Genomic DNA, 24,719 nt, shown 5'->3' on the forward strand with positions numbered 1-24,719 from the left:
ATCAAACCTGAGTGTTAGGCTACCACCCCCAACCCACGTACCAAAAATCGTCGTGCTCGCACCATCCGTTCACGAGATACAGCGCCCTACATCCCCGGCTACCGAAAAGTTCCCACCAGCATCAAAACCATACCTGCATACATGCAGGTAATAAAGGAATAAACTGGACAACATGCATGGTGGTGAATATTCAACACATTATAAGAAAGAACTGAAATCAAAATTCTAAAACAATTTATTTTGCAATTACTGGGCACCAGGCAATGTTGTTATACCAGGTATTTAACGACTGTTTGGATGATTGTTAGCTACTTCTCTCCAAAAAAGTTTCCTGTAATGTCGTTTTCCCTACTTCAGATAAATTCACTCTCTACAACTGGATGGAAAATGGAGAATTACTTCTTCCTGACGTTTCGAGTGACGCCCATCACTCTTCTTCGGTGTCACAAGGGTTTCGACAGCAAATCAAATTCTAGCTCAGGGTTATATACGGGAAACTTATGGCCATATTTCCCCAAGCCAGACTTTGGTCCACATCATTAGTTGACATATAATATTGCACTAATCAGCTCACACGATGCGAAATCGACACCTGTAACTGCAGTTCTGATTCATTCCGCTGAATGCTGGTGGCGTCCTTGAACCGCTGGAAGTTGGAGAACCATCTTGAACCATCTTGGGGCTGGAGAACGTCACTTATAAAACTGATGCTGGCGATCGTTACAACATATAAAAAGGGAAATGTCCAAAATTCATAATGTGTTGATGTGGTTGAGGTGGCGACCATGACAGCGTTTCTGACTGGTGTCACCATGACTTCATAAAACCCGGCCCCACAGTCGCCCTATTTGTACTTCATTGTGCTGCGGATGCAGCTCATAAAGACTCGAGTCAGACTGTTCACAAAACCACTTGAAACCAAACAATCCGCCACTGCACACAGCTGACAAGTGGGAGGCGTGTTCGTCAGCATATTGACTTACCTGCGTGCGCAAATTAACATGTACTTCAGTTCAGTGATTGCGTCAGTTATATACTGTACTACAGCACACCTAACTGGGTATTTCGTCGAGCTACCAGTCGTAGGAAGACGACTGATTGTGAAGAAGATACTATGGCGGTACATACTAGTACGACGACGTTGCTGATGCTATCCCTGATGTGCATTGAGGGGATATCTGCTCAAACAAGCTCCACAGTTGGTAAGTACGGTATACCAAGCTTGGCAAACCGTTTTTTTTTTTGTTTTTTTTTGTGTGTGTGGTTGGGCTGGCTGACTTTATATCTAAAGGATCTGGGTTAGAATCCCTAGCAGGCCCAAAAGTTGTGTCCTTGGGAAAGGCACTTTATACTCAGTATACCTACAGTATGACATAACTCGACTCGGGTGGAAATGAGTACCAAGCTTCGAATTCGTTGGAAAACGTTTTCAAAATGGAGCTCCCTGTTTGGGCCACACCTAGATCACGTTAAAATCACACCACACTTGTGGTATAAGAGTAGATCCCAGTGTGACTGGATAAAAAATTTCAGTTTGGTCTTACACCACTTGTACTTACTGTGCAAAACTAGTGTGCAGCATTACACTTAAAGGTGGTTTTCTGATTGTGCGAATCAAACAATATTGAAGTTTGAACCAGTTGCAGACACACTAAGTTAGTGTGCTAAACTGGTGGGGACTTTACGTATCAGCATCCTAGATCTTTAAATGTTGATGTCTTCCATTGAGTGTGCAATTATCATTGTCTTCCAATGACCCCTGAATGTTCTTTTCAATAGCCGTTGGTTGCTCAAAGGCTTATACGCGTAGGACATGTTTAGATGGAGCCTTACTTTGTATAAGACGTTTATTACCCTCCAAGATGAGTGTTACTCATGTTAGCATCGATATCGATACCCTGTTCAGTGATGTATGTAACATTACTGGAGTACCCATGAAAATAAAATATATGTTCAATAGGAAAAAGGACATTCTGAAAGCCATGCCAATACTATCTGTCACAAGAGATGATTTACATACATCGTTACATAGTAAACGTAAAGAGGTATTCCAGACCGACCCTTTAGGTACGAAACGCAAATACTCCATTGCTTTTAACATATAGCCAACCGGTAGGCTACGGCGCCATTGATGTAAAATATAACACTTTAACATCCACAGTAAACATCGTAAATGTAGAAGATCAAAGGATGTTGAGTTTTTACTTTGTCAGCCAACGCACAAACACAAAATATAAATCGTACTAACATGTAAACGTATAACCTACAAATTTCTCAGCTATATCAAATAGCCACAGAACTCTGCTAAACTTCTCTATATAGCGTCACATTTTTGCCTCTAATCTTTCTTCCTTTTTAACGGTTTATAAGCCAGAATTAGTCTCGTAATATTTTCATTCGTGTAACACAAAATGCTTATCCCCCACCTTAGCTTGTGTTGCTGAAAGTAAGGGCTAGTAGGTTTGGATCATGAGAATCGTTCATTTCACATCATTGTGAACGCTTGTTTTAATAGACGTACCCAATGTGGTTAGTGGCGTTGGTCGCTAAACGATAATTCAATGGTCTCTGTCCTGATAAAAAAAGAGATCCTGGGGAGTATATATGAATTATATGTTTTATGCAGTGTAAAGCCAGCTGTATGTGTCAGAATTCACACTGAATAGTCCAATGATGTCCTGTTAAATGTCGTACTTGAACAAACAGAATCACATATCAATGGTCCTTAAGATAGACGTTTACACCTTACACATACAACAAAAGTGCTATGTCATAAACTAGTAGATCGTTTAGTTATATTACGTCTCACGATACTTCTTGACCGGTCAGACATTTGTTTTAAAGCTTGGTGATATGTTTTACTAATGAAGGTGAAATCTCCTTCGTGGTACCAAGATGTTGTTTATGGAATTAGGAAATGTTTTCTTAGATTCCGTGATGTTACATCAACTTCCAACTCAATGTAAGTGTCGAACATGCCATAGGGTATTGAAAAGTGATGAAAGTGTGACGTCAAATCATTTCATGTGCGATTTTTTTCAGTATCAATATGGTACTGCCAGGTACTACTGGCGATTGATCTCACGATGATCTCACACTCCTTCAGTTGTCACTGTTGAGAGCCTCTTAGTGTAACACTAGGTTTTCCTCTTATTCACATCGCTATACTGTTCAATCACCAGTCTCAATGTCCATCTACAGCAAGTTTCTTTCCATGGACTACCAAATGGCAAACATTCCCTCCGGAATACAACATGCAAGCGGTCAAAAACAATGTTCACCGGTAACTCCTGTATGATTATTTTCACTACCTATCAACTTAGTCCAATTTGTCTAGAAGTAGTCAAATGGCATTACTTTGAACAAATCCGATTTAAAAGCGAAATAGTATTTTGAGCACAACTATATAGCAGAAACGACCGTTTAGAAGTATCTACAAGTAACATTTCTGGTCACAAGACTGTTGGATGTTTGTACGACAATTCCACGACTGTCTCGAGAACACCCTCAAGGTCGTAGACCTATCGTGCGATGGTTGTGACCGGCCCTAAACTGTCACCTCACAGGTGATGACATGTTAACTGACCTGTTAAGTCAATATGTCCGGCACGTAAGAGCTGCATATGATTTAGGTAGACATAGCTGACTTGACTTGTAAGGTTATAGTTGGCGTAACGTGTCAAGATGTATATAGGGCGGAGCAATAAACAGCGTTTGTGTATGAACATGTCGGCGCTATTACGTCAGCTCAACAGGGCGTGTGATGATGATTGATGTTGTCTTTTGTCGTCATCCTCCATTGACAGATACAAACTATGTTTCTTTACTGCATACATATGTACTAACGAATTCATGTTTCCAAGTTTTTATAAAATCTTTTATTATAAAACATACCTGTTCTAACGTCGATGCATGTCAGACATCCAGGCAATAAGATACGCCCAAAATCAGTTACTCAGGCAAGTAGATATGATTTTGGAAACAGTCAGACATTTCATATAGTACTAGTATTCACTATCTATTGTCAGTGACAATGAAGAGATCTAGAAGAAACTATTTTTTATTACCTAACTATGAATGCAAGAGAGCTGAAGACAATTTTGGATGTCCAATAGGAAACAAGGTAGGACAAAGACAACACAACTAGGGACACTCGTTTAATCTCCAATCCACCAACATATTAGACCGAGAACCCCGATGATTCGAAAGGGGAGAGTTAGCTTTAGAGATTTTATATATGAGAGAATATGCAATTCCACGCACCCTCAAAAGAAAATGGGGCCTGCGCGCAGCTGTTTCGGCAAGGGACGACCTATGTCGCTACCGTCTCAGTGCATCGCTGGCTACCGCAAGGATTATCTTTAAGTTTGGCGTTTTGCAGAATGTTTGTAAGAATTGTTCTATGATTATTGTGTTTCTGAACAGGTGTGAGTAGTGCCGTTACCATGGCTACCACTCCAGGTGTCAATCAACCCACTAGCTCAGACACACCCAGTTCAGCTTTCCCCAGCACTGCCGATGCCATGACGTCACAGATGCTCAGCACTGCCGATCCCATGACGTCACCCATCCTCAGCACTGCCGATCCCATGACGTCACCCATCCCCAGCACTGCCGATGCCATGACGTCAGACATGCCCAGCACTGACAATCCCGTGACGTCAGACATGCCCAGCACTGTCGATACCATGACGTCACGCATCCCCAGTACTGTAGGTCTTGACACTACAACAGTGAACACAGGAGCATCTGGAACCGTTCATGTTACCTCAGTAACCATGACTACAGGCGCCATGGAAACGACCACAAGTCTGGAGGTCAAAGGTGCCGATATACCAAGTCATTTTGTAATATATTTTCTTTAAATCTAAGTGCTCATTTCAATATTGATGTGGTGTACTAGATGACGATGCGAGGCCTGAAACGTGAATGACTCATTTATGCCTGTTTTTTTTTCAATGGTAGTAATATCAATGTTGATATTGGTTAACAGTTACTTGATTGGCTTTGACGGTGCTTTTTATTGTACACAGCAAACACCACTGCAGCTCAAGATGTGATAGACCCAGAGACGTTGGCCAACCAGCAAATAGGTGCCTTGCTTCTATTTTATAACTAACGTCCAGAATTAGGTTCAGTATCAAACTTCTGAATAGCAATTAACCCGTTGATGTGATTGAGTCCCATTTGTTATGTAGTACCAGGTGCTTTCAGCATTATGTGTAATACTTTGTACCTTGCTATAGAATAAACAGTAGACTTATATTTGTCTGTTGAAATGCAGGAACCATCATGGCGCTGAGCCTGGCTATTCCTCTGAACTCCCTCACCGCTATCACACTGGCTGTGTTCATTGTAGGCAAGAGGTGAGGGCTTTTATTGCTGTTTATTTTATTTCCTGTGCTTTTTTTGTTCGTTGCGCCAACTTTGAGCACAGCACGAAAACTGATATTTTAGCACACTTAAACCTAACGTAAAGGATACTTAAATGCACTCTTGTGTTGAGGTACCCTTATTCTTACACACTAGTGAAGGCTACAGACAAAGGAGTCACAGCTTTCCTAGACGTTCAGACATTACAATGGCGTATAATATTCATCACCTGAATCTTATAGCACGTACAGTAGCGCAAAAGTGTAGATTCAACTTACCATGTGAAGAAATTACCAGAATATTGACTAAGAAAACGTCTTCTCTTAGTTTTTATAGTCTCTACCATCCTGACTACGCTGGCTGTTAGAGGAAGAATAGTTTACCTAGTTTTGCTACCAGAGGAGCTGACCGGCCGCGCAGCCAATTTCCCGATTTTTTGCCGAATCTCACACTATCCCGTACCCCCGTAGGACGGCCTGGTGGAGGCTATAGTTTTCATACCGTTATATTGCTAGACACTAGGTTGATTCTCCTATTACTTTTTTTACCCACTTTAGGAGAAAGCGCTTGGCCAAGGGAGATGATCAGGCCAAACTGGAGAGTGAGGAGATGAAACTGGAGGCTGAGGATGAGAAGATCGGCGGGGGTGTGGACAACAGAGGCTTCGCTGTACAGGAGAAAAACGGCAAGGCTCACATGACCGGAAACGGTGATCTGTCCGATATGGAAAGCACCAAGCTTTGAGACAAGATTCCTTTCATTGGTATTCTAAAGTTTTCCAGTTTGTAACTTCATTAAACGTTGGCAATTATCGAAAGCAAAATTGACTGATATTTTGAAATGGGAGAGGTTCTTTCAAAATGAAACTGAATACTTGTTACCAAATCTGGCATATTTGATTCATTTGCCAATGAACAATTTTTTGGGATTTCTCTACTTAGTTTAATTCTTCACTGTGAGATATTTCTATAAGTTTCATCTACACCTTAGGCCAGCTCAGTCATATAGGCCACACGGACTCAATTTTGTGGATGACATATGATAAATATTTGACATGTGAGTGATATGATAAACGATATATTCCTATTGGTACTCTCTCTTGGTTATAGACATGGCCGTATGCCCTTGGTACATCTTGGTCTGGTGTCCAAATGTCTGTCATGCAAGCATATCAACAGTAGTTCACTCCTAGGTGAAAGGTTAGGGTTGCCATAGAAAGACGGATAAAGCTTCCAAGCAGATGTTGACTTCAGAGCTAGGTGAAATCGTACTATTTTGGTAATATCCAGAATGTCATCCACTAAATCAAGTCTAAGAATTATTTTCTGTCGTAATGATGTTGCAATGATGAATGTGGAGTGAACGATTTAAAGGCACTTTGATGGATCGAGAACGTGTATGATCACAGAATAAAGGTAATGCAAAAAGTTGATGTGATAGGAGAGAACATTTTATTGTATTCCTTTCACCTTCCAACAGTGCAAAAAGTGTTGACGGTATTGACAGAAATTATCTGTTTTTGAAGCAAAATGACGAGTCACGGTGATGCTTTATATATCGGCAACTGACAACTGAATACAGTGAATGTGAGTGCAATGCAATATCTCATTATTATGATTTATCCATATGTGAATTCGGCTTTCAGCTTGTAGATGCTGGTCTTTCTCAAATAACGCTAATTGTATTTCATATAAAACACATTGGTGTATGTTATGGTGTACTGGTTTAATTTTGTTCAATGAGTTGTTCATTTTTAATACAGGGATGTCGAAAATGTTGTTCAATTGTTGTTGTAATAAACCACAGGTAAAACCACCTGAGCTGTTTCAGAAGTCATTAATCGGTTGAACAACAGTCTATATCGAGTTATATCAACATATGTCATTTTTGGAATACTGCATTGTATGCCTGGTAGGACAACATCTCATTGTCTTGTAACCAGCTGGTCACGATAGTAACCTTGTGTCTTAAACAGGGAAATTATCATACAATATTGATAATAAATTTAGTTAGTAAAGACAACAGCTTCTGTTATTTGTTTCACATGTCGTTTCTGTCATCAATAGAATCCAACGAAGTATGAACGATGCCAGGAATCGAAATTTGAATAATTTAAATTCAACAATGCTTTTACTTTCGGCGTCAACAATTAAGGTCTGATATCCCATATGCATGTTGTTTTGCGAAACGTGTTAGCATTGACCCTGAATAGTCGCGTCATTGCCAAATCAGCCTCGAAAGTTCAAACCCCTTTGTGAGCCTTTCACGATTTCCCTATTCCCGAAAAGAGTGAAATTTGGCAATTTGACGGTCTCCATTGCCACGTTTCTCGATATGGCCGGGAACGGTACTGCAGATTAGGCTGTGATAGGGTTTATCGTTCTAATGTCTAAAAAATTGAAAATACACCAGGCATTAGGTGTAGAGCCAAGGAACACTTTCCATATAGGCCCAGACATCCTCACCTACATGTAGAATGGCCTGTATGACTTATAAAAACACCAGTTGACAAAAAAAGACCAATGTTCAGTGCCCGGGGAGCGGAGCCAATGTAGCAAGAATTGAAGCGCCACCTACATTCATGTGCAATCGTTTTTTGCACGTCACGTAATTGTAGTTTAAGCAAAACGTTATATGTGGATGTTATAGGCCCTACCTGGCGATTTTTTAAACCTTCGACTTCCTTAGTCTACCCTCCCCTCTCCCTCATACAGTTAGCCAGACACGAATGTAGTATGTTCGTCATAGTTTATTACTGACTCAGTACAGGTTTGTCATCATTGTGTGACTTACACAGTACCACAACCAAATTATCCTTTCAGAGATAACGTTACCAAGCATACCAGACATTAACATAGTGCCCAGACCGTTGTTTCATTATCAGATTAATACATAATGTTTCCAGTAAAAGTTTTTAATACTTATAATTTCGTTTGTTGTAAGAGTTCTTAGGTAAAACTAAATGGTGTCCACTGAGTAGTTATATTTGGCGACGCCTCAGGGGCGGGGCCATCTCATGACGTGGTTGCCCAGGTTACCAGCCCTGTGTGCGGAAAGGGTCGTCATCCCTCTTCACGTTGGTGGGAAGGTCAAGGTCCTGCGCGGCGACCTTGCGAAGGAAGATGGCCATTTCCTTCAGAAGGTGCACGGCTTCGGATTGGATGGTGGTCACGTGACCGGCCTCGTTCTGGCCTTCAGCTGCGGGTACTGGATCCGCCATGCTGGCCCCAGCCAGGCACATCGCCGCCACAGTCAGCAGTAGGTACATCTTCATGGCCATTGTAGCTGTAGGTAGAAAATCAGTTGTCACAAAAAGGAAAAAAAATATATTCACACCCTCCCTTCAATTCTTTATAAGTTTAGTCCGTATCGATATTAGGTGCCCTGTGCTAAACACTTATGCAGCCTGTGCTAATGTATCCCAGACACCCCCTCCATGATCCATTTATCTGATTTTTCCAGCATGCATGACAAAAAGATTCTTAAAAGGTGGTAGTATGAATCTTTGGGGGAATTCGTTACAAATGTTATGAAGTTTTGTATCGAGAAAAGATTTAACGTACAGGAAGTCCTATAAGATCAGTGCGTTTTATGAACGAGAGTGGAAGTTCCAAAACCCACTGAGTTTTACCCCCCAATCTAAAGCCATACTGGTAATGTAAAGGTCATTGACACTAATTTCTTTTGATATTCCGGAGAAAAGAGGGCGAAATGAGATAATTAGAAAGGAAGAGGGAAAAATAGTCACGGTTAAAATATGCAACCTCTTTGTTCATCGCCGGACTTCAACATGACGATGATTTCATGTTTTCTATAGTGCTGAAATCAACCACTCGTGGTTCGTTCGTTTCTATAAGATCACGGGCAAGATATTATAGGGTAGTCTGATTACTAGCGCCCCCTGTTGGCGCTAGTATGAGTAGCACAAACTTCCTCTGTACATTTCATATACATCTTCTCCGTGCTTCATTAAAGAAACGAGCCTACTATGAATCGTGGCTCAAACAAAGAAAAATATGTCAGTGAAAAAAAACATATGCATCTGTTTCCTATATGCTGTATCAAGTTTCTATCGGCTTATGAAAAATTTTATATAGTTTCCTTTTGCAGTTCAAAGATATCATATAGACTGTCACATACTATGGGAGACGTTTGATTTCTTTGCCGCAGAAAATGATACCAATGTGATAAAGTAAAAACACAAGCGCCAACGTCAGGAAAGAAAAACAGTAGAAGTGAATATGGCTGGTAACATTGCAGTGCCGTTTGCGGTAGCTTTTATAAGGCCGTATAGGAGCAGTGGGCTGTTAGCTACTGTCTCTACACTACCAAAATATTTTTTCTTGTTTATCTTGTTTTTCTTCCTCACAGATAATCTATCTCCCAGGAAAAAATTATTCTGTCCCCAAGAAATCTTAGAAAAACTTGCTTGTCCATTTTTGTTTGAATTTTTGAGACATTTTTGAGATTAATATTCTTACACCAAGAATACTTCTCTTACATCAAGAGCACAAAACTATTGTATCGCTTATTTAAGAGTTATAAAAAAAGCAAGAATTTCTAGAATTTTTTCTTGCATCATAAGAAAAAACAAGAAAAATTTGCTTAAAGTTTCAGAAAATTTCACGATGTTGGAAGGCAGAGCCCATCCTTCTACTTCCACTGCCTCTTACCTCCACAACTGAAGTCAGCACAAAATGGGCAGAGTGAGGAAAGTCAAGTGCTTTTCCCTAGAATATTGCCTTCTTGCTAGGACACTACGTCTACCAGGGAATCGAACCCTTGATCTTTCGATCTCGAAGCTGCTAGCCTAAACACTCGGTCATTCGACGCCTTAAACAAGGCGCCTCATGCAAGGAAGGTAGGAAAAAGACAACAAAAGGGAAGACTTACCAAGTTGGGAATTCTCGATCTGTTCTCTTACGTTTAGAAGCTTCTCGCTGTTCTTGCTGTTCAGGTCTGGTGAATCTGACATCCGACAAGCCGAATTTATACATCTCACCAACAAAAAACACTCCTACGCGACCGTAAAATTCTGCAAAACCTTCTCTTTCACCAATTTAGCAAATTACTCGTACCTTTGTGATGTGTTTGAGAAAACATAAACCGTGAGAAATGCGCGTGTTTACAGATTATTGGCTGATCGGGCTGACCAAACACGGCAAATTCGACCTTTTCATCGGTACCCGTCCATTAGCCAGCGGCCGGAAATGTCGTGTTTGTGCGGGTGTGCAGGTTCCCACGTGTACGGTACGGCACAAGGAGGACCATTATATTAAAATCTCGTTGCCCATTGAAACCCTTTCAGACCCACGTGTAATTGTAATGGTTCTTCTGTTTTTACAGGTTATTTACCGCACACCAGGCTTTCTTGGCATCAGTAAAAGCCAACGTAAAGTATTGCGATAAGAGCAAATCTGCCTTTCGGGGGAATTTAAAGCCTTAGTCCCGTGTATGCAGAAGCTAGCATCAGCTGGCAAACATCTACACGTGAAATAACCCAGCACACTTATTGATAGATGTAAAGGTGACCGAGTGTGCCTGAGCAAATTGGTTCTTGTGTGTATTAAGGGCTTATATCTTTCTTTCACCAAATTATCATGGAAGCTAAACTTTCTTCCAACACAAAGGCAATTTGATCCATGTATACCTTTGTGTTGGAAGAAAGTTAAGCATCGTGCTATCTTTATCTCCTGCCAGCGAATGACCAATGACCAAAGGGCAGTTCAACCAGTGACTCCAAGTGAGGAAAACAATACTAGTACTGACCACAGTCATGGTCAAACAGTGGACCTTTATCTCGATCATTGACGATCCGAGTTTTGTCTTCATTTCATTTTTGTATATTGTCGGGAAATACACATCACCTGTTGGCGTTTTCGAAGAGGGGACAGCCACAACATAATATGATATAACACAACGATTAGTTGATTTAGTCATCCTTATCTTGATAATTTCAATGTGGGATGTCGCCATTTTGCACCGTGTTTCCAACTTGACAATATAAAGTTTGGCTTCAGATGATACTCTGACACTTGATAGGCCATATACTATATAGTATACACTGACTTCCCTAAAGGACACTAGAGAAGGATATTGTGTGGTCTACTCTTTTCTGGACGCAATATGACGCCATATTTGATGGCGTAGTTGTACCCCGTGAGCATATTAAAGTTGTACAAAAACGTTCGAGTTACCAATTTCTAAAGGCTGTCCCTGCACCTACCTAGGGAGGTCAAGGATCTCTATTGTACGTAGAATTGTTTGTTTTGTGTATTGGAAGAAAACTTATTTCAACTTATCCAACACTTTTGCCAACACATCAAAAACATAACCATTGTTACGAGGGTTAGACCTACTGTATGAAGGTGTTCATTGTGTATTATCAGGGGATACAAAATTGGGACTTTTTGTCCTAGAACAGGAGTCTTACCACTGGGTAGTGGTGCGGTCGAGAGGTCAAATGCTGCTTTGGCCAAGTTTCGCCGTTAGATTATTGGCGATATTTGTTCTTTTGGACAGCTGAGATGACGGACTTTTATATGAGGGTATGTTTGTGTGCCAGTAACGTCAAGTTGAGTTATTAACAGTTGCTTTCTCCTCTTTTTTGTACAGGAAATCATTGTTAAGAGGCTGTATATTGATTGACCAGCGTCTGACCCGAAGAAATGCACAGATCAGGACACCACCGGAACCGGAAATGTCGACTGTGTTGCTATAGAAACCGTGTTACTCACTACCAGAAACTTTGACCGGCTTGATCCGTGACAAATGATATATCTATCATAGCAGAGCGTTGTCCAAGAAGTGAACTACAGGATACAATTCCTACAGAACATTTTTATTTGTATAATTTTATTCAGCTGTAAGTGGCGTTGTAAAAAAATCATAATACAGAGCCACAGTGTCCACAACATTGTCTAGGCTTTATTTCATTGATATTGATAAGGATCATCTAAATATGTTGATGAGCAAAACTGTAACCACAAAGTAAACACACCAGACGCATGTCATGTGAGTTGCTTGTGCATATTCTTTAATCGTCAAGCGTTACATTTTCAATTGATATCTTCAGGTTCAAGTGCAGCGGTGGTCATCGATCGGTCAGTTTCTTGACTCTCGTCTCTATGCTAGTGGTTTCTCCGGTTGGGGATTACTTTCCCCATCCTGGTCGGAAGATGACATAGGGATCTTCGGTGACTGTTCGCGCAGGGCCAGCTTCGTATCCCTCCGCCTGAGCTTCCTGGTTGACCTGCGCTGTGGCCATCCTGTCCAGCTGTTGACCAATCAGGTGCAGGGCTTGTCGTAACTGTAGTATGGCTTCTGTACCGGAAGTTGCGTCATCTGGTATGGCGGCAGCACTTGCGCAATGAAGAGCGCCAGCGAAAGCGATACACGCCAGAAGGCCGACAGTGAAGATACAGTTAGACGCCATGTCTCTTTTCCTGTAGTTAAAAGAAAGGAATACCATGAAAATAGTTAAAATGGTACAGTCACTTCTGAATGTCTTGACCTTTATGGTTTTCATAACGCTTCACGCTTTTAGATAATCATAATATCTACAACTTGAGAAGTACTCACTGCATTAAAAAAGTGCCTGTACCCCAGAGGCGTCGCAAAAAAAGACACCATTCACAAAAGAAGCGTTCATTAACGGGTTTCAAATCTTTTGCATCATGAGAAATCCGATGCGCGTGCACCGTGAACATTAAACACGTTACAAAGAATTTAGCACCTTCTATAATTTGGTAGATTTAGCACATAAGTTGTGATTGCGATTCAAAGCGTCACGTGGCTAGGGTATAGACAGCTACAGAGCCCATCTAAAGTTGGGATTTGTTGTCCACGATGGAGGAAAATTGAACACATACTTGATCAGAATTTAGACACTGTCGAGGTGATTTCAAAGTAATGACTGGCAAAAGCTCTTGCCCATATTTCACGATGCTACCAATGTGGTTAGTTCATAGACTGATTTCAGTGGATAGATTATACTGCATACTTTGCAGCTGACTAGTAACAGTAACAATTCACGAAGACCATAATGTTTGATAAAACGGTAAACTAGTCCAAGAATGACATTCGCCTTTCGTCATGGAAAATAGGATTTCTCAACATCTCTCATTAAGAGCCGGTCGACCATGAATTCGAAACAACCTCGACAAATTACAATTTTTAGAGAAAGCATCGGGTAGCAAAACTATGTTTAGAAACGCCCGGACAATATTCTAAAGTCTTACCGCACAGGTGTGGAGATTTTTACTTGTAGAGAAGTTCAGGCGATCTGGCTGTCTCGCTGGCGTGTGCTGGTCTGGTGTTGGGACAAGTCAATCTCAGGTACCCCTTTTATACCCTCCGCCCCGTGTGAACACGGAAAGGTGCTTCTCATCTAGATGTCATGACCGGAAATCATTCATTCCCGACAACCCACCCCCACTAATTAAACTGACATTACCCTCTCATTACTACCTCATTAAGGAAAGCCCACCTACTTAACAAACACATCATCAAACCATGATCGTCAATGGTCACTAAGGAAAATATTTGGACTACAGTTCTATTTTTTGACGAAAGCCTGTTTTTGGATTCGATCACTTTTTGAAGACTTCCAGACGCTCCCAAAATACATCGTCCCTATGGCATATTGCATCGATATCATTTGTTGATGTTGCATCAAAGACCTGACGGAACGGACGCATAAAATAGTTTTATATCCTGTTGAATACTGAAGACTGGATATCAGATTAGTTATTTCCCTTTCGTTTCCGTTTTTGGGTTAAATCAATTTTGATGGGCATGTACTATCAAACGATTATCTGTAAACCTGAGTCATATCCTGTGTATACGCCCATAGCAACATGTGCAACTGTGAATGCCTAAATCTGATACAACATGAACATTAACTTTCTCATTGCTTCCTTCCTTCCCTCCTCCATCCATTCTTTCATTCTGTTCGGTGTCGACCTCATACCTCCTGTGTTGGTGTTTGTTAGTTAAGAATGAAAACGGTAAATGCATGGAACTTTTCACTCGCACTCACCTTAGCACGAATAACTTGGTCCAGAGTTACCGAGATACAGAAATGGTCTATTCGCAAATCGAGTAAAAAGCCGTCTATTTCACGATCAAAAAAGTAGACTTTACACAGCTAAGCGTAATAAATATGCGCATCCTAGCTAGAATAATGGATTCATAGTTAAATGTATAGATATATATTGAGCTTGTAAAATTCAGAACACTTATTGTGGTAAATGTATCACCGTTTAATGTTATGCAATAATCAACATTTACAAACCAAAATTCTGACAAACTAAACTTTATGGTGCAAAAAGCTTTTAGTATCTTCGATGTCAAACTCCATACAAAAGCTAATCCCCATGGGATTTAATACCTTGCTCTGGAATACTTTAAGATGGTATACTCGAAAACGTATGACGATAGCTCTGAGAAAAACGTTTCCTTCACATGTACACGCATAAAAAAAAGCAAATACATCTATCTTTTTCAACTTAAGATGGGTGGGTAACTATATATAAACCCCTCAACTTAGAAAGTTGGTTTCCAAGGAGGCCCACTATACATGTAAACAGAACGAGACGTGTTTACATTCAGTCAAAGTGGAGACACCAGCTGTAAACAATATACAAACATAAAATCCAATGCGTCCAAACAAAATCATTGTCCAGCACTCAAGTCCATAAACGCTCCGAGGTCAATAGAGAGGACGGTTACAAGATATGCATCTTTACTGCCCGTAAATCGTTTTTCCCACCACTAGACAGCGGCAGATATGAAAAAAACAGACTCAAGCCCCGAGGAGTTGCCAAAAATGACCATTTACTGTAAGCAGTGAATATACTCTTTAACCATCATAACATTATGGGTCAAGTACCCCTCCCTCTTTTTCTTTCTTGTTTCAACATGGTGTCATCAGTGAGATTTCTTCAGTGCAGCAGGCACCGGCGGCTTTTTAGCATTGCAGAATAGGGCATCAGCTAAGGAAGTCGGTAACCAAGACAACGGGATAAGCAACAACATGGCGTCCAAGCCAACCACGTATCGGCTGCGGGGATTGGCTGCACACAGCGCATGCTCCATGGCGTCGATGACTTCGTGGGTTTTCGAAGAGGCGAGCGATTGAAAGCTGTCAATCAAACCCTCCGACACTGTATTGTGGGCAAAAAAGAACTTTTAAAACTAATGGAAATATTGACAACATTACCACACAAACTAATACTGTAAATACATATAGCAAGGTATCTCATATATACATCCCAGACTTTGCGGACAAAAACGCGTACCTTGTTCGCGGTACTCGTCACCATATTCGTCCTGCAGTTCAGCTGGAAGTCGCTTCCAGGCGTTCATGAAAGCCGTTCGGGCTCTGTTTTCATCTCCAAAGCGTGTCTTGTAACCGCCGGGCTCGATCAAGTGCACGGAAACACCGAACAACTTGGGTAGAGATCGCCTACAGTGAGCAAAAATAAGGTACATTAGACGTTAACGTTAAACGTTACACATCAATCACCACAATATCACACATAAGACGCCGATATATGTCGCAAATTACACAAAAGGATTGACACCAAAATATTGCACATCAGAAATAACGTGCAATAGACCGAAGAATTGTGTATGGAATGCCAACATAGACAGGCAAAAATATTGTACATTAGACACCAAAATTGTTCTTCTTGGCATCCTTCTGTCTCTGGAGACAATGGTGCCATGGTCGGGTCAATCTAGCTACAACGTCTGGTGTGAGTGTAGAGACTCCAAAATACCGTACATCAATAAATCAATATCAGCGCAGCATGTGTCGAACCTGAGTGAGTCCGAGAAGCCTTCAATAGCGAACTTGGAGGTGCAGTACGGCCCCAGTCTGGTGGCGAAGCGGCCCATGCAGCTGGACACGTTCACCAGTCGTCCCCGGCATCTGTAATTTTCGGAACAGTTGAGAACAACCCGGTTTTCTACGTCATCAAACTCACAGTAAGTCTTCAATCAGTGATAAGGTTTATCGGGCTGGTGTACTAACCATCTGACTGAAGAAACTCTCACTTTTTTCGACAACTCTGACTTTATCTGCGCCGAAGTTTCGGTGACCGCCCAAACACAGTAAGTCTTGTTAATAAAACTATTGTTTTCCTGATATTTGGAATTTTGTAACAAAAGTAAATCATCATATATGTAATTTTCTGTTCTACGCATGTATGATGTAAAAAATAAACCATGATGATTTAACAGATAGAATACATTTGTATGACGTTTAAAGTCCGAGTTTTAGCCCGTCTTCACACTCAGATTTTGTCAGTCCACATAAATTTATTTCAGTGCAAAACATAAGAGGTTGTTAAAAAATACCATGGCGACGACTCCTCAATCCATGGAAAAGGTGTCTTCACCAAGATTATGTTTTCGGAAATGTTCGTGTGTTTAATTTTGTCTGTCTATTAATACATACAGTCCAGAATGCCTGGGTGTCCTGATACTTTGTATGTTGGTAAGTGTTGATGGGACCTCGCTTAGATTTGGGCTTGTTATGGTACTGCAGCGAAACTTTCTTTTGTTTTCTAGATGTCTCGTGTTTTGGTTTATTTCTGTATTTGGGTAAATCAGCTCAGTGACTTTGAACTGCTTCACAGTGGTACCCGATACCAATTTGCATAGTGACCTGCATAATTTACCTTTGTCAATGTCTCCCAAGTTACACACTTATAGAATCTTTATGATATGTTGACCTTGCGTTCCTTAGTGAAGAGCTCTATTTAATTGACGCAGGTTAAAAGACAAAGGAGAAACTTTCAAGGAAAGTTTAAGTTCATGCTTCCTTTTCCTTAAGATTTATTCATAGAACGTAGAAAAGCAGTACTGGTGCACCGGCTCTTCTGAAAGCCCACACGGTAATAGACAAATGATTTAGCGTTAATACAGACTCATATATAGCTAGCAAATAAACATAGGACAGGGCGGTGGGTGGTTGTATAGACACAATCTATACAATTTATATAGAAACACGCTTTGATGCAACATGGTCACCCTATCAATAGCGCCACCGTGCAAATCAACTAAATATTACATAAATTCTAATGAAAGACACGTCAACCATACCTACATTTAACGTGGTTCTCGAATACGTCATCTACAGACACAGTTTTATCTACAAAACAACTAAATGCAACATTTTATTCTAGTGAAATAGCGAAGAAACACAGGGAAATCTGAAATGATGTGTACAGTCAGTAGAATACCCTGTTATATTGATTGATTCATCGAATCCATTTAAACCGCGAATGAACATACATTGCTCTTTCATTGATCTAGCAAGAGTCACTTACAGTAGCAGAATACTTGTACCATACACCAATGTTGTAATGTGATTGTAGACAGCCAAAGTGATTATTTTGTATCTTGTTTGCATTCTTATATACAGTGATTTTGTTTTTCGTACACGTATCTCTGTTTCAGTCAGTAGTGATAGATGCTGACAGAGTTTTTGTCTGTTTCAGTCACTACGATCGTCCCGTCCTTTACCATCGCCACGGCTTGCGGTCCCTGTAGATCCGTGGCGATGTGTTTGACAAACGTCCCCGCCTTGTCAAACATCTCCACCCGCTGGTTCAGGCTGTCTGCCACGATGATGTTCCCGTCGCTGTCCACACAGACCCCGCATGGACACTGCAGCTGTCCCTCCTCACTCCCCTCTCCTCCGAACCTCAACAACATCTTCCCGTTATCCTGGAACACGTATATGTAATGCCCGGACCAGTCAGACACGTAGATTTTCCCGTCGTTATCTACAGCGACGTACCACGGGGCTTTCAGTCCGCTCTCCCCGCCTAGAGTCCGGATTAGCGTACCGCGCGGCGGCGCGAACAGTTTCACCTCTCCCCCGAATGGCTCGGACACGACGATGAACTTCCTGTGCGCGTGGACGGCAATCCCCCGCCAGTACCCGGTGAAGGGCAGGTCTATCTTCGTCAGCGGGCGGCCTTCCATGTCGTACCGTAAGATGAAATCCGACGTCATCCCGTCTGATCCGACAACCCAGATGTTGTCGTTCGTGTCGACGGCGACATCATGCGGCTCCATCGGTACTGGCTTTCCTTTAGTGGGACTTTGCGGGGATGCTGAGACTAGTGTTGGCAGCTCTCCGAGACATTCACCGCGCATGCTGAATGCCTGGACCCTGTTGTTGTCCTGGTCTGCCACGTAGATCTCATCCGCTATGACAAAGACGCCGCTCGGCCCGCTGAACTTGCCGACATCAGAGCCCTCCCCACCGAAAGACAATCCACGTTTGTTCGTGCCCACGCGTCTCGGGATCTCACCACTAAGATGGCGAATACGACTGTCGTCTTCGTCTTTCGTTTTCTGGTACTCAAGATTGGGAATATTTGCAGAGTTTGAGGTGTTTTCTTCGGTGTATTTCGGAGTGAACACGTCTGAATCTGGGCTGGCAGGTGAATGTGGGTCTTCGTCACTGTAGGTAGATGAGCGCCCTATTTCTTGTGGTCGTGGTACTTCAGCATCGTGGCTCTCTTCCTTCTGGTCTCTTTCAGTGACAATATTTACATAATCGTGATGTGTCAAATCTGCACTTTGCACGTTCTGCACACCGGATCTAGAACTGACGTCTGCGTTCACAAGTGGTTTGATATCAGCATCGCTCGCTACCACCGTACTCTTGTGCGAAGACAGGTTTGGTACATCGGTAACTTCTTCCTTGTTGTGAGGCAATTTTGTGCCGTCTTGCTCAATCTTTGCCTCTACTACTTGTTCTCTCCGTCTGGGTTCAGAATTGTCGGACTGCTCGGATTCCCTGCTGGATTGTGACATACGGGCTATTTCTTTCAAAACCTCATCTTCGATACGTTTCGGGACGACTTCGGGCCAGTCGTGGCTGAGCTTGTCCTGCTGCTGCAGTTCATCAACAGTCCGCGGGGAGGCGTCAGTGACCATGGGACGACCGTTTCTACGTTCACTGTGTTGCCTGGAGGGGGTTGGTGTTCTCGGCATCACTTGCTCTTCTTGACGCGAGTTTTGGTAGCGATCAACATTTCTGTTGTCGAAGGATTGATTGTTTGTCTCTTGTAGATTAGCGGAAGTTTCCCTTTGGTCATATTTCACGTCATTTCCGCTACCACTTGAGGACTTAGGGCGTTTCTTTTTTCCCCTTACTACTCTGTAGAAGCCAGAGCTGTACTCTACATGTGTGCCGTCCTCTGACGACGTTTCTCTGTACGTCGGTGTCGTCCTGCTAGGCTGTGCCTGCTGTGTGGTAATGGCGTCTACAGGTCCTCCCGCGATAGCGTGATCAACATTGTCACTGTCGCTTGACACTCTGTGTCCCCTGTTCACGTGCTCGGGTTTATAGTGACGGTAGAACCCGTCATCTGGGATGTCGCTACCGCTGGATAGTCTTGGGCTGTGTTCGGGTGGAGACAACCGCATGTCCGCCTGCCGTGAAGTCTGCTGTTTCCCCGTCGGTATCCCCGGACTCCCTGGCCCCAGGCGTATGTTATTGTCGCGTGCCTGGTCCGTCTGCGTGACGCCAATGCCTATGGGACTGTGCGGGTGATCAGTAGAGAAGGGACTCTCTCTGTGTGAAGGGATGTGTTCTTGTCCTCTCCTGAACTCTCTCAGCTCCTGTATTGAGCCTACAATAGGTTCACGTACCCGTGTGTTCTTCGTCAGCCCTGTGTGATGATTAGCCTTTGTCGGGGGGTTGGTTATAGACTTGCTTGCCCCCAGGCCATTGACATTATACCCGCCTCTGTCAAGGTTTGGGCTCCCGTCTGGAATAGGGGAACTGTAGTCTGCCATTTTGTTACTCCGAACAGCACTTGGAGACCTTGGACTTGGTCCTTCGATGAAATCGGGTGATACATTGACATACTCTGGTCTCTGTAGTTGACCCTTAGGTGGATATTGTGACTCTGGTGTTATCCTGTCGCTTGAGTCAATGCTAGTCTCTAGCAAAGTGCCATTGTTTGGGGACAGGTGGTCTTTTTCTAAGTCATCCGTGTCCTTGTTTGCAGTAAGTGGTTGCCAGGTTAGATGACCCAGAACACGAGAATAACTCTCTTCTGGCATGAAGACGGGGAGTTGTGCTTGTACGGGAGGATCTGGAAGCGGAGGGGTTTCTTTACACTTGTCCAGAACTTGTAGAAGAACGTCAGATTCCCTGACCCCTCGCTCCATACCTTTTTCCGCACTGTTGATGGCGCTGTCCAAGTCACTGACACGAGACGCTATACTCTTCCTCTGAGCTTCAATAGCTGCTGAATCACGCATGTGATTGTCCTCTACATCAAACAGCAGTGTTGCCCTCTCCTCAGCCAAACCACGTAAAACATCGTCATATCTTGCGTGGACATCTTCTTCTGTGCGTTTCTTACTCTCATCAAGTATATTCTGCATGTCCTGTAGACGCTGCAATGTTGTGTAGTAGTCGTCTAAGGTACGCTTACCTTCCGTGACGAGCTTACGGACTGTGATTTTTCTGCGACGAGACACCCTTTTAAAGGAGACGGCGCTGTGGCCTTCGTGCATTTCATCAAGGCATTGGAGGCACACCGGCACGTGACAGTGCTGACACACGAGTCGCAGGTCCTCCCAGGGGTGGTGCACACACTTCTGGGTCCCCTCCCCCCTGATAGTGTCCTCAGAGGGGGTGATCTGTGCATAATCGTTCAGCTTCTTGGTGTGGGACCTGACGCCATTGTTATCGGGAAGTGCAGACACGCCCTCGGACGGTAACTTGACCCTTTCCCGGCAGACAGGGCACTTGAGCCGCCTCTTCCCGTGCGCGTACTCCCTCAAACACCCCTCACAGAAGGCGTGCAGGCACGGCAGGGCGCGGGGCCGCTCCGCTAGCTGCAAACACAACCCGCACTGCGACGACTTCACCTGATCGTATTCCACATAACGCTCCTGCAGATCGGCCATCTTGTTTACGGAACCCAAGCCACCGACTCACCGAACAGGTTGTGACGTGTGTGAAATATTAATGAGGTGATCTACCTGGTCGGGTGGTTGTCTTGGGTTCGGCTCATGAATTATTCATACGCCAACAATAGCACGGATTCGCAAACAATGGACCTCCATATCGTACATACGCTAACCCATAGCAAAGACGTTATATAAACGTCCTTGCCCATAGAGAGAAAACTAAAGTGTGGAACAAACGTAACAATGCAATGACTTTATCTGACATTTGCAGTACATGTACGGCAACAAACATAGCGTGCGTAGTCCAGTGGTTTGCATGTGACCTATCCACCTGGTCAAAAGTTCAAATCTGGATGGTTGTCACTCACCCGACATACACGCTTCTGGAAAGGGTTGCAGTTCTCATGTTGGGACGTTATTAAAGCCGTGGTCCACTTTAGGTTACTTGTATCATTTGTACATTTCTGTCATTGCTCCCAAACAAGCCTGTAGTATTCAAATTGTTTTCAGGTCTTAATTATTTTCAGGTCGTATGTGCGTCTTGCCTGATACCAAGGAGGTGAAAATTATTTAATTGCTAATACTCATCATCATCATTTGCTAATACTGACAAATTATATGTCAATGAAATAAAATTAAAAGTCGTAAATGGTAGCTGGTTAAATAAAAATAAAATATGGAACCCTTCAGCGGACAAGCACTTAATTCTTCAATATTTCATTGCAGGCACTATTGACCCCATTGTGTCAATTTAACTGCTGTTTCCAACAATCGAACGCGTCTGGGTGACATACCCTTTCTGGACGTAAACAAGGAGGAACAGTAATAAAGCCTGACATAACACAAAAAGAACACAAAAAGGAAAGAAACTAGAGGGCTCAGACCTATATCAGTTCTTCCCGCACATAAGAACTATCTTCCACACAAAAATGATGACCATAGCTGATCTAGAACACGAGATATCAAAACCGGAAGTTCTACTGCAGTACCATAACAGGCCGGTGTGTGTGGGGGGGAGGGGCATAAAGTCATTGTAAGGTCTAACCAAATCAAGGCCTAGTGTTACCAAACAAAACACACACGCACACAGACACGCACGCACACAGACACGCACGCACACACACAGGCACGCACGCACACACACAGGCACACGCAAGCTACGCTTCCTAAAACATGTCATTACATGACCCTGGCGAAAATTATAAACGAAAAAAACTACATTTATACCTCTTCAGAAGCGGGAGGAAGGTCAGTGAAACATCCACGGTGCCGATCAGGTTGATGTCCAAAGCCTGGCGATAGTCGTCTAGCAGACACAACTCTGCTACAGGCATACCTCCTCCAACCACACCCGCGTTATTCACCACTCCCCACAGGCCTGAACACAAGGGTGACGTGGTTATTGGTGGAATACAAGACGCATGGATACTTGGTCAGGCTGACAACTTCTTTTACATAACTACAGTCAATTTTGTCCTCATCATGCATATGGTGTGATGAATTCTGCACTACTAATTGCCGCATGGTTGCGTGGCAGCAATGAAAAGACGGTACCCAATGTGACAGCGTTCATATCCCCCCTGAAAGATGGTCTTCACAGACAAACACAATCTAAAGTATATGTATATGTACTAGCATGTGTCTCTGACCCATACCATATACTGTAACTGACCTCTAACATACATGTATGTCTATACCAACTTACAGTTATTTACTTTCAATGATTTCAAATCACGGCATAGGGTCCTTGATACGATGTAAAAGAAGAGTAAAAGTTACCTCCTTGTCCAACAGCAGTTTTCACTATCTGGAAGCAGTTCTGCACACTGTCGTGCTGTGACACGTCCATAATGATGGGCACGGTCCGCTCCGAACAGGCGGCCCGGACCGACCCGACGCCGTCCTCGGTCAGGCAGGCCGCGAACACCCGGAACCCGAGCCCGTCCAGCCGCTGGGCCAGCTCGAAGCCGAAACCGGTGTCACATCCAGTGATGAGAACGGACTTATCTGTTATCTGGGAAAATAAATTTTAAATGGCCACATGTCACCCAATAGTGTTCACAGACAGGCGAACAGGCAAGTAGACAGAGCGACAGGCATACACACCTTATCTCAAAAAGGAGCTTAGATATCGGCACTCTTTTTTCATTTCTTCAGATTTGAACTTTTAAAAAGAGTTATCCTTATTTACTTCATTATTTACTAGAGGTATTTCTCACACATGATGTCACCGCAAATGAGTTGTCAACGATGTACCTTCTAGGGTATCATTCAAAGACCTAGACAACAGAAATCCTCACCTTGTCAATCCGTTCCCTTTCCAGGTACCATTTGTAGACGTTGTACACGACTGTTGCGATGATCATCAGTAACAACACCGTGGAAACCTCCATCCTTCCTTTCTTTACTTGTGCGCCACTGGTCCCTATAGACATGGGAGTATTAGTAGTTATGATACAGTTCTTAGACATAGGTAAACAGGTGTAAACAAGGCTGCTAGAGTGCCCAAAACTACATCACTTCTTGTTGACTTCAAAAGTTATCTACCAAAAAAGAAACATCGCAAGCCGAAGACAAATGATGAAAAACTGAAGATCTGATGCATTGCAAATAATATCCACCAGGAGGCCCAAGCTTGACATTGAGCTGTCTTCCCAAGACCTACCCAGAAACCAAATACACGTACCATCACAATCCATCAAGCCGAACGTTATGCTGACCTCGATAAACGCTACTCACATACGGAGGATGCACCCGAAACAACACCTCCATTGAATTGAGGTTTTCCCTACTTAACACATATAGATAAACAAGCTACGTTGACAAAAGTGGTAAATATGAAAATAGATAAGAAGTACCCTGTGTATCGATCTCTATTGCAAAAAAATGTTCAATTTTCTACTCATAAGGGAGGATGTACATGTAACATTACACAGGTAAGGAAGGAACAAGGCGCTATCCTACCAGACCAGATCCGTCACGCTCAAAAACCGACCAGGTGTGCCGGGGGGAGTAGTGCACGGGTCACCGAGCAGGGCAAATACTGGTATTGGATTCACTATGCATTATCAACTTAACAAAAATACAGGGTCTTCTAACTGATGATCTACACAGACACGAAGGTATATACAAGCAAACTCAGCATACGTACATTTTAGTATGAATATGAATCATGTAGGGTTTAACTATTGATAGTGATTTCTATGATCTATACACAGTGCATACTACAAGGATTAATTGTATCTCCTCTTAAAGAATTGTGTTTAGCTATAGAATAAAAAGTGTTCAATTCTTTTTTTTTTAAGCGGGACAACAAATTACTGTTTCATTTGCAGTCTCGGTTCCATTCGCAAAGTGACGCTGCAGCAACCCTACCCAAAAAGAAGGGACCA

The 24,719-nt window shown here is 42.7% G+C and overlaps 3 protein-coding genes across 4 annotated transcripts in view; 1 reads left to right on the forward strand and 2 right to left on the reverse strand.

The window, feature by feature from the left end:
• Nucleotides 1-988: 988 nt before the first annotated feature.
• LOC118412308 (platelet glycoprotein Ib alpha chain-like) lies at nucleotides 989-7,392 on the forward strand. The gene is made up of 5 exons (XM_035815102.1): nucleotides 989-1,202; nucleotides 4,426-4,824; nucleotides 5,034-5,093; nucleotides 5,285-5,366; nucleotides 5,931-7,392. The coding sequence occupies exons 1-5, from the start codon at nucleotides 1,115-1,117 to the stop codon at nucleotides 6,115-6,117; spliced, it is 816 nt and encodes a 271-aa protein (XP_035670995.1). The 5' UTR covers nucleotides 989-1,114; the 3' UTR covers nucleotides 6,118-7,392.
• A 712-nt stretch (nucleotides 7,393-8,104) lies between these two features.
• Nucleotides 8,105-10,370, reverse strand: LOC118412325. The gene is made up of 2 exons (XM_035815125.1): nucleotides 10,267-10,370; nucleotides 8,105-8,658 (listed from the first exon to the last, which is right to left on the reverse strand). The coding sequence occupies exons 1-2, from the start codon at nucleotides 10,346-10,348 to the stop codon at nucleotides 8,408-8,410; spliced, it is 333 nt and encodes a 110-aa protein (XP_035671018.1). The 5' UTR covers nucleotides 10,349-10,370; the 3' UTR covers nucleotides 8,105-8,407.
• A 4,199-nt stretch (nucleotides 10,371-14,569) lies between these two features.
• LOC118412303 (retinol dehydrogenase 16-like) overlaps nucleotides 14,570-24,719 on the reverse strand; it is a 10,776-nt gene continuing 626 nt past the window's right edge. For both annotated transcript variants that reach the window (XM_035815095.1, XM_035815096.1), the window contains exons 2-7: nucleotides 23,628-23,752; nucleotides 23,107-23,341; nucleotides 22,555-22,705; nucleotides 16,199-16,309; nucleotides 15,675-15,841; nucleotides 14,570-15,539 (exon numbers count right to left, since the gene is read on the reverse strand). In XM_035815095.1, the coding sequence (XP_035670988.1) occupies nucleotides 15,304-15,539; nucleotides 15,675-15,841; nucleotides 16,199-16,309; nucleotides 22,555-22,705; nucleotides 23,107-23,341; nucleotides 23,628-23,752 (1,025 nt within the window). In that variant the 3' untranslated portion in view covers nucleotides 14,570-15,303. The remainder of the gene's footprint in view (nucleotides 15,540-15,674; nucleotides 15,842-16,198; nucleotides 16,310-22,554; nucleotides 22,706-23,106; nucleotides 23,342-23,627; nucleotides 23,753-24,719) is intronic.

Source organism: Branchiostoma floridae, chromosome 3 (assembly GCF_000003815.2).
Source record: "Branchiostoma floridae strain S238N-H82 chromosome 3, Bfl_VNyyK, whole genome shotgun sequence".
NCBI classification, from domain to species: Eukaryota; Metazoa; Chordata; class Leptocardii; order Amphioxiformes; family Branchiostomatidae; genus Branchiostoma; species Branchiostoma floridae.

Excerpts from the sequence above, each read along its gene's own strand:
- LOC118412308 (XM_035815102.1), top strand. The coding sequence starts at position 1,115 with ATGGCGGTACATACTAGTACGACGACGTTGCTGATGCTATCCCTGATG. Across the intron at positions 5,094-5,284 it reads GTTGGCCAACCAGCAAATAG|GAACCATCATGGCGCTGAGC; the intron begins GTGCCTTGCTTC and ends GTTGAAATGCAG. Across the intron at positions 5,367-5,930 it reads GTGTTCATTGTAGGCAAGAG|GAGAAAGCGCTTGGCCAAGG; the intron begins GTGAGGGCTTTT and ends TACCCACTTTAG.
- LOC118412325 (XM_035815125.1), bottom strand. The coding sequence starts at position 10,348 with ATGTCAGATTCACCAGACCTGAACAGCAAGAACAGCGAGAAGCTTCTA. Across the intron at positions 8,659-10,266 it reads GATCGAGAATTCCCAACTTG|CTACAATGGCCATGAAGATG; the intron begins GTAAGTCTTCCC and ends TTCTACCTACAG.